The sequence below is a fragment of the Chiroxiphia lanceolata genome, chromosome 10 (genome assembly GCF_009829145.1).
Source record: "Chiroxiphia lanceolata isolate bChiLan1 chromosome 10, bChiLan1.pri, whole genome shotgun sequence".
Lineage (NCBI taxonomy): Eukaryota > Metazoa > Chordata > Aves > Passeriformes > Pipridae > Chiroxiphia > Chiroxiphia lanceolata.
Window position 1 is genome coordinate 25,492,160 of NC_045646.1, and position 17,390 is coordinate 25,509,549.

Below are 17,390 nucleotides of genomic sequence, written 5' to 3' on the forward strand. Positions count from 1 at the left end.
TTTACTTTTAGGAATATGCAGGAGACATTTCTTAATTTTCTGCTGCTCTTGTTTTTTTAGAACTGCTTCGTTCTACATTGTATTTGAAAACAACTCATATTGGTAAAGAGAAATAGACTTTACAGCCATGGGAGAAAGCAGAACATCTGCTTATCATGTTATCTGTGGCACAGTACAAATGATGCTCTGCTCCTTGTTCCTAGGCCTGACTTCGCAAATACATGAGAGAATAAATCGGATGTCTCTGCTCATCCTGTGCCTGCCACTTCTAGTACTGAATTCAGCTCTGGCAACGCATGTCTCAGAGTCCACCTACAGCACCAGGGAGTGCTTGGAGCAGCTGCTCATCACGCTTGTAGGATGAAATTGGCACAAAGGCTAACACAGACAGGAAAACCAGAAGATGCTGGATGAGATTAAGAAGTGCCTGCATTTAGAAGATGTGTCATGATTAAAAGCTGGGGGGGAGGGGGGAGGAATACTGCAACAGTAAGACAAAGAAAACCATCAAATCAGAAAGCAAACAGCTCTTGCTGCCAGGAATGGGGGCTGAAAACTCTAACAGTTAGTTTTAATACGAAAATGAAACTCCAATAGGGCAGATCACTGAAATAAAATATTCCTTAAACATGGCAAGGCCAACGCAGACTTTAAAGCCACTGAAAAAAGGTGAAGGATTGTGTCTCTACATGACTACCCATGACTTTATACTATTGCTGTTTTTCCTACACAAACACTAGCTGTTGTCTCTGCCAACTGTCTGCATAATCACCACATTGTATTTTTATTCACAATAATCTCTTTGAAAATCTTTCCATGTGGTGGTTCTTTTTGTGTTTTGTTTTTGTTTTTTTTTCTAGGGTTGGGGTTTTAGTTTGGGGTTTTTTTTTTTCATTCTTCTAATTGTCATTCAAACGTGTGACTAAATACTGAGATACTGACATGCTGATGCCAGATTTTGCAAGAAGGGTATTTGCTTGCCAGAAAGGTATCTTATTTATTCTAGTGAGCTGTCGTGATTCCTTGTCTGACTGACTTAAGAGTTGACTTTCCTATTGCAGTTTTAAGGTAATTTTGGACCAGAGAAGACAGTTTGCCTTTGCCAGACAATGCTGCACAAAGGCTCAGGTGCAAACAACTGCACAGCCACATGAAGATTTTTGTACAGCCTTACATATGTTGCACATCTCTAGGGTTTCTATAACGGAGGAAGATTCATAATGTATGAACAGGTTGTTGAAGGGTGAATGCTCTTTAACCTAAGGTTAGGGGTAGGCATGAGACCTCAAGCCACAGCCACCGGCTGAAAAGCTGGTGACTTCCAACCTCTGTGGTGGTTCCAGGATGGTTTTTCAGGCTTGCTTTATGTCCCTTTCTGCAAGCTGAAAGGGTGCAGCACCACCACATGCCTTGGGTGGGTGTACCGCAAGTCTCTTCACTCTCTGTAGGCGATACAGGGGCATGACTTCTCTGAGGTACTGGCTGCTATTGCTGAAGAACTTAACAGCAACTTCGGCTTACCTTCTAGACTTGTAAAAGATAATGTCCTTCAGGGCTTACACACTGTATTTCCTGCAATATTACTCCCTGCTTTCAGCTCGGACCTCTGAAAAACTCTCAGCAAATACCTACTTGTTGAAGGGACTAGATAAGTTGTTGAACGGACAAGAGGTAACACAAGGAAGAAAAAGGGGGTAAAAATAAAAGGAAGTGGGCAAAGACAACAATAGATAGATAAACCCAACCTGTGAAATACTGTGAGCTATGGCTTTGAGCTTCTTTGGCATTAAATGCTCCCGTGGGATGAGCCCGTTCAGTGGCATCTTCTGACGCTGCTGGCCCCTCCCTGGCTGTGCTGAGCAGTGCGCTCGCTGTGTGTCCGGCTGCCCTCTCTCTGCGGCAGGCAGGGCTGCACTGTGGCTGAAGCCCTGAAAACGGGCATACTAGTCCTGAGGATCACAAAACAAAGTAGGAAAGGGGGATGTGACAGATTAGAAATGAAAGTCAGAAAATTTCTGGAGCAGAGCAAGGAGCATCAGGTACTCCTGCACCTTCATTTTTTTTAAGTGTTTAAGTTGACAGGCACATAGAGTAACAAATCCTCAAATGTCTCAGTTTTCCAAGGGCAGGAAAAAAAATTGGACAAGCACTGGCCTGTGACAATAAGGGAATTTATAGCAATTTTTTACTCCATCACTTATTAAAACTGATACCACTTAGCATTAAGTATTCTTTATCCCCAACAGGAAATGTTATTTTCTGCAAGGCAAAGTAAAAAACCTACAAGTTGCTTCTTACAAATGCAGCATGTTCTTTGGCAGGTCAGTCCATCTGGAATGACTAGCTCTGATTACAGGGAGAAGTTAAGGGCTTGAACCCACCAGCTGTTATTTGGGAAGATTCTGTAGCCTTTTGTAAGGGGTTCAGTATTATCCTTGCCAGGACAGGCAACGAGCAGCAGCACACCCCCAATCAAGTTTTTATTTGTAAAATAGGAACCTTAGTCATGGTACTACCCTCAGGTTTACTTTAGTAGTTACTTCTGGTTATGGGTTGCTGATCTCAGGGATCATGGTTGTTATGGCTATGGTGTTGCTGATTTCACCTAGTTTTGCAGAAGCTGCTTATTTTCTAGTACTATCCGATTCTGAACCAAATGTTACAGTTTTAAAATCTGAAGAAGGACCTTAAATGGAACTAACAATAAAGCACAACTTAAAGAAATCCCCTCACCCCACCCCCAAATTAATGTAGTGAAAGAACCCAGAACGCAGTATACTTATGGTAGAATATCAAACAACCACAATATGTCATTCTTCCCCTGCACATAATTATGAAAAAGATACCATTATAGTAAATTCAAGAAGATGTGAAAGAACCGTGGAATGTATAGAAATGAAAAACACGAGTTGAATAAGCCACAGCTAACAAATAAGGGTGGACCATTAAATAGTACGTAACCTTGGCAAACAATCCAGTATTGCTTCGAGCATTTCAAGATTAAGAACAAAAAGAGACCTTTGGCTCCTCTCATCCAATCCTTCCAGCAATGAAGACCACTGAAGTTCACCACCTTAGCCTTATGTTGAGTCCAACTTGTCTAAAGCTTGCCTTCTAAGAAAGCACCTTGTGTTGTCTGGCAGACATTAGGGGGGTTTGTGATTCAATAACTTCCTCAGTTTATTTTCCTAAGTATTAACCAGTTGTACCGCATTTTGAAGGGGTTTTTTTTGTGGACAGAGATTTACATCACTTAATTGAAAAACATGTTTTATTACACCTTTAAAAATGTAATGCAGACTGTTACCTCAGAAAGCAATAGGATAAAAACCTTTATTGTTCCACCTTCGTCAGAGTTCATTTTCTATGGATATGCATTTTTGTAACATAATTTTGTTACATTGGAAACTTCAGCTTCTCAGAGGCTTAATGTGGAGTAGCAAAAAAACCCTTCAAAAGCAATTCAGTCCCACATCTTCAAGTAATATACCACTTGGGCACAAGGAATCTCTAGTATTACAATCAGCTAGATCTTCCACCTCCTCCCTTTCCTGCGTTCTTTGTCCTCAATTCATGCCAAGCTTTCACAGTGGTTCTCTGTTCTTCCATATGAGCTCATGGCCATAAGTCACGTACCACCTGAGAAAGAAAATAATAGTTAAAATTAACTGCAACTTTTCTTTGCATCTGAGAAAGAACAGGTTGGTCACTAAAACCAAGTACAAGCTTGGTACAGAAGACAAGATAAACTGAGGCACAAAGAACAACATGCTTGGAAAGTGGCAGGTAAGCCACTTGTCTCTTGACTCCAAACAGTTTACTTTGTGTTCTTGCTCATTTCAGTCCTGAGAATGAATAGTTTTTTCATGCCTTTAATCTTTGTGATTTGTGATTTCTTAAAAAGACACATAAAATACCTCCACTTAGGAGACTCTTAAAACAGTTCTGTTGCTTGTGCTAATCCCTACTGACAACCCCAAATAAAATGGTTTTCTCCTAAAAAAATACAACTGCTCCTATAATGAACAGCCACATTCCACTCAAGTGAATTTCTTCTATAAGATCTAAATGAAGATTTAATCTATCTAAGTTTCTAGCTTACTTTATATTCATAGAGAACTATATATTCTGATATATGAATATCAATATAAGTGATAAGGGAGGTTATGGTGCAGAGGAGAGGCATGAGGAGAAGCAACTACATGGAAATAGGTTGAAGGTTTCTCCACAAGCCTGACTCCACATCTGAGTCCTGAATAACAAAAGCTCTTTTCTCTGAGGGAAACTGGTCACTTTCCAAAGCAGACCAATTGTCTGGGAGGCAATATATAAAAATACTTTGGTCATTCAACATATGCCCTAAATAAAGGCCCTGTTTTAGGATGAAGTGACCAAAATGATCACAGAGTAGAACAAACAGGTAAAACAGTGTAGGTGAGGAAAGCAAGAGACTTGTCACTCAAGACAGTTTTTACTGCAACTGCTATCCTTTTTTAGTGTGTGACTCTGCATTATAATGCAGATTGTTCATTCACTTGTGATGCCAGAGAAGGGGAGAAGAGGAGACAGTGCAGCACAGAACTTACTGACACCAAGCCACGACATAGCAAACACTTTGGTCTACAAACTGGTTTGCGTTAAATCTGGCCTAGTGAAGTCTCAGGCAGGCTTTTCAAATGCCTTACCTAACATGTTTAAAAAGGCTCTTAGCAATTGTGTGCCAATTAAGACAACGCTGCAATTGGGTTGAAGGGAAAAAATCGTAATGTAGTTGAAACATGGAACAATACAGAACTGCTTCCTACAAACTCGTTTCTAGTAGTTCTTACTAATTAGGAAAGGTTCCACACAAAGGCAGCACAACAACACTGAGACAACAGCAGTACAGGCTGCCCAAAGGAATTTGGCCTGTGCTTATATAACTCTGTAGCTCTCTCTAAATTGGCCAATTAGAGGAAAAACCTGAGACAAAGGCATTTTCTTAGCTGTTTAGAGTCATTTAATTTGTCCATTGCTGTTTCGCGAGAATCTCTTCTGCCTTGTGACTCTCTTCAATGTTCTGGGAAGAGATGGACAGCTAGCCCGCTCAGGTTATGGTGACAGGAAAACTTACATGTAATCTATGATTCTAAGGCAGTTCAGCTCAATTCTTCCAGTCTTAAGCCTCTGTTAACAGCATTTTCCACAGAATTTATAGCACTGCAAGAACAACAGTGAGTTGTATTCAATGCTAGTTAAGAAAACTTTCAAAAAAACCCACTGTACTTCGGCACTAATAGAAGTAAAGAGGAAAAAATACAGGATTGATTTAAATACAAAACAAGCAGAAGTTAGTAAATACAGACTTACATTCCAAAGAGAGCTCCCCCAAGGTGTGCCGCATGGTCAAACAAGTCTCCAGCCTAAAGCAAGTCCTGCAGTGTCAAAATGCAATTATGGCTTTTAAAGCCTAGAAAGGAAGAGAACGTGGAATGGACAGGACGGTCACAGCACAAAAAATGGCCCCTGTAACAGTTTTCTATTCTGGCACAGAGCAAGTATTTGGGATCAACAAACATCGTATATATTTTATATCAAATTAATCACTATAAAAATACATTGTTTTCAAACAACATACTATTCCTCAGCTGTACTGTGCTGTGAAAATAGACTGAGCATCTACAGAATAGTGCAGGGTAGGAATGTGTCCTTTTCAAACAAATACACTTACAAATTCAGATCAGGAAAAAGATAGAAGTTACCTGAAAGAGTACATGCTATAAAAGACCCACAAAAACATGTAATTGGCAGCATTCTCATTCTCTAATTCTGATGTAGCTTAGATTTATGTGCATCTGTCCTCCCAAACCTCAACCCCTCCAGTGGATGGAACATGTGGGGCAGACCCTGTTATCTGACATAAATTGATCATCACACTCTAGTTCTAAAGGGTATGTTTGTTAGAAGACAGAAAATGAGGATGACAGTTAACATGAGCAATGGTGTACCATCCTCAGGAGACATAAGTCACCATAACTGCCAATACACAAAATTTTACTAGATGGCCCATTTCATAAAGACCAACAGATTTAATGTTAGGATTAAATGTTACTTTAGGTAGGACTTCTTTCCTTTAAAATATGTATTAGAATAGCAGCTCTATTGCTACATTGGCTTGTTTATTTTAGAAGCCATACAGTATAGGTAAGGTAGGCTAAAGGAGTATGTAAAGTACATACAATTACATAAAAGGGCCTAAATTATTCCTACCTTTCTACTGCAATAGCCAATATTGCTCTTGCTCTGCTGTTGCAATGAGTACTTGATCATGGCAATGCTCTCTGTGGCTCTGCTAATATTTCTACCCTGGCCATCTTTTCTAAGAAAGATACCATTAAAGGGTAGCATGCAAACAAACACATCCACTCAAGCAGAAGTGCAAGGGAAAACACAAAGGCTACATCTAAGAACACTTGTTCAAATATGTAAGCTTCCCTTACAAAAGTATTAAATCTCATGATCTCGGAATGACGTGGCTTAACTGCTTTAAGCAGTTAAAACAACTTTAAGTACAGGACCAAAGATGATTAACTTATTAAAACAAGTTAAGATCTACATAAGAAGCTTTCCTTAAATGTGGAAGTGGATGTGCATTAAAAGAACTAATGAAACAAAAAAGAGTCCCAGTACTACACACGAAGGAAAGTTTCAGTGGTCTATTATTAATCCCACAAGTGTTCTTAAAAGCATCCAAAAGATGATATCTAAAAGAGGAGACAATATTCCTCCAAGGCTGAAATGTTATCTCCATGAGAAATGAAGTTTTTCTTTAAAGGCAGTGTGCCAGTATTAGATTAGCCTGTTACTAGTGCTGCTACCAAAAATATCACTCATCAGAAAGAACAGGATGTGTATGCAAGGTTTCCTCAGACAGGCAAACCTGACGCCCCTCCCAACTTCTTTTCACCTCTTGGGATCAGATTGAAACAGACCCATGGATGATGGGATTTAGGATAACTCTAGATTCACTCCACACTGGTGCAATGACTTCCAGGCTGCAACAATTCTGACTGGTCCCACGACTTTCATGACCTGCACTCTCTTTCAAAATAAAATTAACAGCTTAGAAACACAAATGAAGAGGACCACCTGCTCAGATATTGGAGAGGTATGGGGAAAATATTTGAAGAGTATTTCAGTGGCACTACGCTTCCTGCTGTAAATGTGAACATTCGGAAGAAGTATGATGGCCAGTTTTTGCTTCGCGGCATCTTTGTACATATGGCTGCAAGGACAGTCATTATAGCTCCTGACTGTAAATACATTAAAAGACATCAAAGTAAGCTGAGATGTTACACAAAGGAAAAATTATTTTCCTGCATGTGAACCCCTTTTCCTTTTGGGCTTTTATTTTCAAATGCAGCCTGTGGTAATACTCAAAGTACAAAGCACCACAGCAAAGTTCAAAATAAAAATAAACCAAGACAGCATTATTTCATTTCAATATCTGAAATTATAAGTACTGGAAAAAATATCCCTCAAATGCTCTTACATAATTAAGAAATACCACCCCCACCCCTGTTTTTAAGATAACAATTTATGTAAATGTGCTTTCACCCAAGTAAGCTCTGGAAATCTAACACAGATTAATCAAACGAAGGGGATAATCTCTGAAGCTTGTACAAAATCAAGGAAAATAACAGATGGACAGGGACAAAAATCTTTTGTCAATGAAACAAGTAATTCCCTGGACTGTACTAACTTGACCATGGGCTTTTGTATCCATAAATAATCACAGTGGAAAGACTCTGAACACAGTAAACTAATGCAATGTGTAGCAATTTCAGTAAGTTCAGATCAGTAAGACTAAGGGAAAGTGACTTGCTCCAGATATCGTTATTCATAAGATAAAGGGACAATACACAGCACTTCTAAAAATTCTAACTGCTGCACAGCCTAAACAGATTTTTTTTTTTAATTTCAATAGAAAAATGAGAATCCGACCTTTTGGCTTTTATCAAAATTATTTAGTAAAGTAAGTTAAGAAGCAAATGCCTATGTTAATCTCAAACTTAAAGCAAGTTAAGTGTTTCAAAACGTTTACTACTAAAACACTTGTAAAGAACTCGCACCACAAGAGCTCCTCAGCCTGCCTCACATCTTTCATCCAGGGAGATTTTTGGCAGGAGTGCTGCCTTCCTGCACAGCATGCCCTACAACTTTCACTGGGATCACACACTGAGTTTGATTGTCTGATTACATATCTCTTTCTAAAGTATTCTATTTTCAATTAGAGAAGACTGATACACAATTATGAATATTGTTTCTGCAATAAGTTACGTAACTGATCCTGCTCAGACACAAGAGGTCCTGCTGTTTAAGGACTCATTTACAACCCTTAGCATTAAGTGGCATTAGTTCTGGGTGGTGCTGCAGCAGAATCAAACATACTGGATGAACAGGAGAAACCAGTTCTTGCCTGGGTACTTGATTTTGGTTAACCTTCCTAATTTTCATTATCTCACCTATATTCTTGGCTTTTAAGCAGGTTAAAGAATACAGCAGACTTTCAAAATGGCTTCAGAGATCACTACAAGGTCTCTCACATTCCAAGATACTTACAGCTCCAAGGGATGGTTCAAACCTTCCAGTGGCCATTTAGCAACATAACTGACAAAGTGGAGATACACCCTAAAAAGAGAAATTACTATTGGAAACAATGCTAGCAATGCAGACAAGCATCAGAAAGCACAAACTGTCACTTTTTCTCACAAAAATTACGTCTGTATTTTGGTAGCAAAGTATGAATTAAAAACAGATATGGTTTTATCATGGTATTTGAAGCCCAGTATCCTAACTGTACCAAAAATCTGTATAACAGCAAAGAAGTACTGCTTTTACTATAGAGCAATGGCCATCAGTCATCATACAACTGTTAACTATGCACACTCTTTACTTGCATGAATACATATTTATATTTTAAGTATATATTTTATATCTTACCCGCAGAAAGATATACTGCAATGAACTGCTCGGCATCCCAGAAGAGAGACAATGCTGCTGGAAAAACTCCATAAAACATACATATTTTGCTGCCATGTGGAACAGAGAGAAGTGACCTAACGTGGAGAGCAGCATGGGAGAACACAGGGCTTCTACAAAAGAGGAAAAACAATGAACATAAAGAAGTCAGTGCTTTAATTTGCTTCAACTTACATGTCAACTTGCATGCAAACTAGAATTTATCAAGACATACTGGGGCTAATTTATGCTTAGATTCTCAAATACAAGCTCCGATATAAACCCGAAATAGAACAAATTTCAAATTCCGTTCAACACCTTTGGAAAGGTAGAACATACACTCCAGAGATATGCAAGCTGCACAGTCTTAGTTACTTAGAGGGGATTGTTTCATAGAAAACATTTATCTTATGACATGTGTCCTATGCTTTGAAAAGGAAAAAAATATATTCATATATGTATATAGTGAAAGATTTTTAATATATAAGCAGCTATATAAAATTAATTTGCTACAGAGATGAACTCATAAATCCAAACCAGTTTTATTTTCAAAAAGCTACTAGCTCTCCTCACTGAAACAACAGCCCTGAAAATGCAAACAAGCCAATTAGCAGGTTTTAAGGTCAGCATTATTTAAAACACGAGTGTTTGGGGTGACATGCTCAGATCTGGATAACAGCTATCTTTAGCTTTGGAGCCCGTAGGGGAACTGGTTGAATTTCCACTTTTTCAGCAGAAATTAAGAGAGGATAGCAGGAAGTACTTTCTGAATACATTGTCTCATCCTTTTAGTTCTTTGCTGTAGAAACGAAACCAAATTGTTCTGCTACTAAATACCAGTAACTTGCTTTCCTAAGTTAATCTCTTCAATACATTTCACACACAGTGAAAGAAAAGTCTGTGCTTAGTTTGTTTTTTGTTAATGTGACTCAAAGCTTTGAAACAAGGACCACATACACAACATACAGACTAATGTTTGTCTACAGACAAAAGTGTACATGCATGTGACTGATGACTTCTATCTGCTCCCACTGAACATTAAAGTAATCATTTTAAGTCTAGTTTTTGAATGGCATTATGTAATACAATTTATTTTCCTTCTTCCTAAAGAGTGGCTTGATTTGCACTCTGTCCAGCAAAGCAGCTGGGGTTCGAATCACTGGGAGGAGTGCCTCTTCACCTTCGCACAGGTAGGGGCTGCATCCCACTGAATGCAGGAAAAGGCCAGATAGCAAGCAACAGTTTTGGTGCTACAATATTTAGCAAAAGTACCAGTTTTTTTAAGACAAAGTTTGTCTTAAAAATCCGATCCATGGCTTCTAATTTTTCCCCTTAAACCATCTCCTGACCAGAGAGAACGATGTGTTGGGCACGACTGAGATTGCCGTGGGGACGGAGCTACAAAGCATGTGCCACCTGAAGCTTCTGCAGTATGATCAGACTTCTATTACCTCCTACGGAGGAAAGTCACTCAAATTACTGTTCACTTACTGGAGGATGTGGATTTGAGGTGAAATATGTAAAACATAATCGTCGCAGCACAGGCAGGCCTCCACAAACAGAATACAAAGGCATTTGCAGCTATAATACCTATAAGAGGGAAAAATAAGTATAAAAGCAATTATGAAGTAACACACTATAGTGCTTACTGTAAACAAGTATTTAAAAGGAAGCCCTACAAGAATTATACTTCACAATTCCATAAAAGCAGTCCACTTCTTTACTTTGCATAGAGTTTAGAAAAAGCAAAGAAAAATACTGAAAGTACATTTACATAGGGAAGTCTTCAGAAAAAATAAATTTAATTGCAACTGTTTAACATAGTGTACTGAATACAATACTCCAGAAAAATCTGTGCTGAGAACGTTCAGCTATGGTTTCAAACTCCTATTCCAACTGCAGAATCAACGAAAACAGGAGCCAGCTAAGAGGTCCCATTTCCTGCTCATCTAGCTTTTTATTCTCCAGTGGCACTGTCTGCTGCACAGTTTCATTTAACTGCCTAAGGGAAGAAGACTCTGGGAGCCCTACAAACACACAGTACGCATCCATCCATTTTTGGAGAGGGAATTGTGAAGATTCTGCTTAGAAATCAAGTATAGAAAGTTGAATGGCATTGCTAGGGCATAATCACCTTGGGAGACAGCAAATGCACAAGCTTTTTACTTCACAGATGTTCTTGAAGTCGTTATTTAAATACGAATACTTACTTTAAATAAGAATGTAATTTATTAGAAAACATAATGATATTTATTATTCCTGTTAAAAGCGCCTTCCCTATTTCTGTCCAAGCAGTTATGTATTAATATGTTTTATAATAGCTAGAAATACTAAGGGGGAAAATAATTGTGATTCCTTTACACAACAGTATATCTCAGATAATTAATCTCATTTGAAGTTTGCAACAAAATGCAAGGACTGTGAAAAGCTATGACACATATATCCTAGAACTAAAATTTCAATAATCTCTTCTTTCAATACTCCATCCTATTGGACCATGCTCCTCTATTAGAGAAAATACTTTCCCTGAACGCCAAACCAAACTGTTACAGAACAGTCAGCAATTTCAGTACAGTAAGTCCAACCCTGTTATGGCAATCAAGGTGAAGTATCTGAATGGCTCAGGCTTTACCAGCTACAGTTTCTACTGCTCCTTAGATTAACTTGATGTTGAGGGACACAGAAACTGTATCAGTTTTCACTGCCCCACAGTATCTATGTCAGGACCTGCCTTGCATGTTGAAGTGATTCAAAGCATTGTACAAAACTTCCTGACAGCACTTGTTAATTGAGTGGCTTGAGATGGTTCTGGCCCGAAACATTCAGCACTTATGCAATCTATTCTTAAACTGAGTCAACACTTCCAAGGCTTAGTAAGTTGGTAGAAATTTTTTTTCCAAAATGCTTCTGTAGAAAAGTTAAATGACATAGAAATAGCACCTTAAGTAACCTTATGCTAACGACCTGCTAATATAGATTCCGTAAATACTTAATGTAGAACACATAACAGCATATAGAGCTGAGCTACTTCATCTGGATTTGAATCAAGTTCTCATCAATTTCTTTTCACATATCACATTTACCTTGGGGATTTCAACTGGCACTGGGCTAACCAATCAAAGCTACATTATACCAAAGGAAAGCACACAGGATAATTTTTGCTACTTTTTATACAACATGCTGCAAGCAAGTAACTATTAGGGAATTTCATTTTCACCTATCAGTGGAATACATATACCTATTCCTTCTAAAAGCATTTGCTGTTTTCCACAGTTCCCGAGAAAAATGCTGCTGCGGGAGGATTCTAGTTAATCCTCCACACTCCCTCACCTAGATCAATAGGAATTTTTTAAAGGCATACAAAAAACAGTTGGTGAGAAGGAAGTGTAGCAGAAATAGTGCATGTGCAGCTCTAAGTTTGCACATGCTTTGTGCCCAACAACCTAAACGTGGTATGAAAGCCATCTGTTTTAACATACTGTACCTGTTTGCCATATTTCTCTTCCTGTGAATGTCTAATACTTGTAAGCTAACACAAACCTGTCACAGTCCGCTGACCCTCAGTCAGGCTATTCCACCAGCTGTTAACCTGAAACAGAATTGTTGTACATCAATGCCACTGGGAAGTATTTGCAATTTCAAAAACAGTCAATAAGGTTATGTACCTTTTTTAAGAATAGAAAGCATTTGTTTGAAGTCTGTGAAGTAAATCAGTTTCAAACTTTTTTACTTCCGATTGCTTTGGCTTTTCAAGTTGACATTTCCTTACTCAAGAAAAGTTATCTACCCTCTTCTTCATAAAATGTCCCAATATGGATGAAGAGTTTCTTTAAAAAGAATGGACTTATATCCTTTGACACAACTTCATAAGTTTACCCTGCTTGTATTAAACAAGGATCTAGCCCATAATGCTTACTTTAGCAGATTAGCCAAAGTTAGCATAAATCCTGCCTCCACTAAGCCTCACCCTAATGCTAACATCACACCACCCACCTTTGAGAGATTCCACTTTTGTGCCAGGATCACTTTTGCAGAGGTGGCTCACAAGATGTGGAATCCATTCCCCCTTGCGTCCAGCTCACCCAGCCCTCCTCCAAGTTTAAAACCCCTGAAAAAGTTTATTTTGAGTGCAGTCAGCCCACAGATAAATTGCACCCCCCTTTCCACTCCTCAGCTTTCAGAATCATTTTGCACAAATATTTCGCTGATAGCTCAACGACCTTCCAACCATACTGATAGTTGTCATTAACATTATCTGCAGGTTGGGGGCAGGGGAAATAATGCTGCAAGAAACAAAGCATTCACTATTTGATATCAAAGTAACAACTTCACTGCATTTCTTTTTAGTTCTCTGGCACAGGATACAGATATCAGTTCTCCAGTATAAGAACACTAAACAAACATGACTTTTCTAAAATACAAGAATTAGATGCCCTCAGAAGCAACTGGGAGAATCCTGAACTCTTAAAAATAGAACTTACCCGTTGAAGATGGGGATTGGCAGTTTAAGCCTATTAACAACAGGGCAGTTTTGTTTTCTTTTTTGGATAGCTAATCACCAGATCCTCCCCTTCAGGTTTTGAAGGAAAATAAAAGTATAAAACCAAAGTTACTTAAAATATTAAGTGCTGATCATAATCTCACTTGCAGTTCACATACACCAAGCAAGAAAGCATGGTGCGATAGAGTTAACTTTCTTTCTAGCAGCTTATACATGGTGCTGTGTTTTAGATTTTTGACCAAAACAGTACTGATACCACACTGATGTTTTAGGTTTTGCTGAATGGTATTTCCACAACATGAAGACCTTTTCCATTTCTCACTCTGCCTGTGCAGTGACAGAACAGGGGACAGTGATAGGCTGGGAGGGGATACAATTGAGCAGATGAGCTGAACTAACCCACTGATATCTAAAAAGATATTCCCTACCACATAATGTAATCCCCCAAAAGAGGGGATTTTAGGACATTTAACATATTTTGCTCATCAACTGGCTGGGCACTGGTCTTTCCACAGGAGATTGTGACTAACTGCCTTCACATCACTTGTTTTCTTCTCTTGTCTTCCAGTTACTAAACAATTTTTTGGTGGTTGTTTTATCTTTATCCCTTAGTTTTCTTGCTATTCTTCTCCTTTCCTCTTTCTCAGACCACTGTGGGTTTGTGAGGAATATGAGTGAGCAGCTGTGGGTGCTCAGCCGCCACCAGGGTTATCCCACATGCCCATTTCCAAAGCCGTACCAGTGTGCCCAATATACATTATAAACACCGCTCCTGTGTCCTGCCCAGGACCCTGAGCTTCTCCAGCTCCACACTCAGCCCTACTTCCCTTGGACAATCAGGACCTTACAGAGTACCAAGCCTGGTCTATCACAACACACAGTAGTAACACTGAAGCAAACATAAAGCATACATGCATGCTTAGTTTAGTTTTAAGTATACTTAATTAAAAACTAATTGATCGATACTTTTGGGATATCAACTAAATTTGTAACAAACTCTCACAGCACTAATTTTGTTCTTGCTGTCCAAACTCCAAGGCACGCAACTGTCAGGTCTCAAAGTAAAAAAGCCCTCTAACCACTCGTATTTGTCAGATTTGGAGGCTGAAAATACAATGCATTTCCGAAGCCAGAGCACTGAAAATCTTATGCTTAAGGTTCAGAATTTAAGCTAGCTCTGTCCTCTTTGGGAGTTCATGTTCACTTCTCAGGACACTTAGACATAGCAGGAATGTTTGTTTCAGGTTTTTTTTATGGTGAAAAAACAAGTGGTACCTAGTTTTAGATATACAAACTCCTTTCCTGCATTTCTGGGTGAAGGCAGTATTCTTTCTCTATTTTTCACTATACCTTTCACAATGATATTGCAAGTCACATTTTTCTAGAACTAATTCTATCAGTTTTTCTTGAAGGAACGCATCTGCTGTAATTTGCTGAGAATCAGTTACAAATCAGAATACTGAGGACAAGTATCTGTTGCAAATAGTGCTCACACCGGAGGAGGGATGCAGCTGTGCCTGATGACACTCCTGCAGGAATCCACCACATGGGAGCAGCCTGGGCCTGGCGCTGGTGTACCTGCTTTCTGAAGTCGCCTCTCTTCTGCGGTCCGATTTTATCCATCCAGTCTGCCGAGTTCTCGAAGTAGGTCTGGACCCGCGACTTGAGCGACTCATACTGCCAGATGGCAGCGGACCCGAAGGCCGAGCCTGTAACTGGGCGACACCGGACAAAGGCTCAACAAACCGCTCTAGCCGGCTCATCCCAGGCTAACACCATGCCCTGTGCGGCTGCTCAGCCCCCGATAATGGGAGCTGAGCAACACTGATGGACAGGGATAATAGAAACTGGTAATGGAAAAGAACCTTTAAGATCATAAGTCCAACACCAAGCCAGCAGCACCAACACCATGTTTACCACTAAACCATATCCTCAAGTGCCATATCCACGTTTTTTTGAAGACTTGCAGGAATGGTTGACTTAAATGCTACCCAGGGCAGCATGTTCCAAAGCTTTACAACCCTTTCTGTGACAAAACTTTGTTACTATCTAATCTAAGCCTCCCCTGGTGCAACCTGAGGCCATTTCCTCAGGTTTACCGAATGCTAAGTGTCACAAGACAATACTTTATCAAAGAAGTTCGCAAACAAACTGCGTAAATTAAATTATTTACGTTCGCTGAAATGGAGTGAAACTGGGATATCTTTACAACATTTCCATTGATTTAGCTGAAGTTTGTTCGTATTATCTCAGTGTAACGGCACAGTATTTGGCCAACAACCTTGCACCAACTTTGAGGTAGTGAGAAACGAATCCAAGAAAGCAGAATTCCACTGAGAAAGACGGAACACGCTCCCTGACGACCCCGCTCCCGCAGGAGCCACTTACCCCGAAGCGAAGAGGAGCGGCTGACCAGGCGGCGCGGCGAGGGCGGCCGGCGGCGGCGGTGGGCGACGGCGGGCAGAGGCTGCGGCGCGGGGGCGCCGGGGCGGGCGGCGCCTCGGTCGCGGCCGCCGGGGGCTCCTCGGGCCGCGGCCGCGCCCGGCGGAAACCACGCCGCGGCTGCAGCAGCAACACAGCGAGCATGCGGGGAAAACACGCGGACCGTCAGCACCGCCCGCCCCAGCCCCGCTCCTTCCCTTGCCTTGCCTTGCCTCGCCTTGCCTCCCTCCTTCCGCGCCTCCGGCCGTACCTGTGCGGTCGCGGGGCCCCGGCGCGGGCCCAGCACCGCCACGCCATGTTGGCGCCTCCCACGACCACTTCCGGGGCGGCCGGGCCGACATCTTCCTATGGACGGCGGGGGAGCCCCTCGGTCACCGCATCGCGCCAGGCGGCCGCGGCTCCCGGGGCCGTTCCGCACGGGGGTCGGGGGTGGGTGGGTCGGGGGGTCGGTCGGGCAGCGCCGCGGGATCGAGGCAGCGCGTCCCCCCCCCCCGGCCGCCATGTCGGGTGGGTGGCCCCGGCTCTGCCGCCATGATGAGCGTGGCAGCGCCTTCACCTATCGGGTTCTGTGACAGAGAGGAGATCAGTGCCTGCCCCTCCTCTTCCCCTCATGAGGAAGTTGTAACTGCAGTGAGGTCTCCCCTCAGTCTCCTCCAGGCTCAACTGACCAAGTGCACTCAGCTGCTCCTCATATGGCTTCCCCTCAAAACTCTTCACCATTATCATTGCTCTTCTTTGGACACTCTCTAATAGCTTAATATCTTTCTTGTATTGTGGCATCTGAAACTGCACCCAATATCCAAGGTGAGGCCATGCCAGTGCAGAGCATAGCCTTCCTCAACAGCTGGCAGTGCTGTGCATGATGCCCCCCAGGACATGGTTGGCCCTCCTGGCTGCCAGGGCACTGCTGACTCAATCCAACTTGCCATAACGAGGACTCCCAGGTCCCTTTCCTGGCACTGCTTTACAGCATTCTATTCCCCAGTCTGTCTCAGCACCCAGGTTGTCCCATCCCGGGTGCAGAATTTGACACTTTCCCTTGTTTAACTTCATACAGTTGATGACTGCCCAGCTCTGTAATTTATCAAGGTCTCTTGCAGGGCTTGAGTTAATGTATACTGTTCTCTAGAAGCCTTATGGAATAGGCAGAGCCTGCCTCCTCCTAGCCTGGGGCTCTGCCTGCAGCAGCCCAGGAGGTGGGGAGGAGGCTGGGGCTGCTGCCTCGGCCCTGCCTTGCTCTGTGTGTGGTTCCACATGATCTCACCACACCTAACCACCTTCCCTCACCTGGCTCCTCTGCCCTGCCTTACCTTGCCTCACCACTGGGCTGCTCCAGCAAAGGGTTGCGTGAGGCCGATCAGGTGCAAGACAGCTGCTCCCACCCCACAGCCTTCTCCCAGGCTCTTCCCTGTGTCTGTATCAATAATAATGTACCCAGCAGTACTAG

At 41.5% G+C, this 17,390-nt stretch overlaps 1 protein-coding gene across 1 annotated transcript; it reads right to left on the bottom strand.

Annotated features, from left to right (window-relative positions):
• Nucleotides 1-3,306: 3,306 nt before the first annotated feature.
• PARL (presenilin associated rhomboid like) lies at nt 3,307-16,445 on the bottom strand. Its single transcript, XM_032697286.1, is given in 17 exon segments — nt 3,307-3,590; nt 3,593-3,639; nt 5,350-5,393; nt 5,395-5,427; nt 5,429-5,449; nt 7,188-7,292; nt 8,602-8,639; nt 8,642-8,657; nt 8,969-9,013; nt 9,015-9,068; nt 9,070-9,134; nt 10,488-10,548; nt 10,550-10,590; nt 12,541-12,589; nt 15,080-15,216; nt 15,883-16,063; nt 16,194-16,445. Coding segments are annotated over 17 exon segments (1,257 nt in total). The 3' UTR covers nt 3,307-3,522.
• Nucleotides 16,446-17,390: the final 945 nt, after the last annotated feature.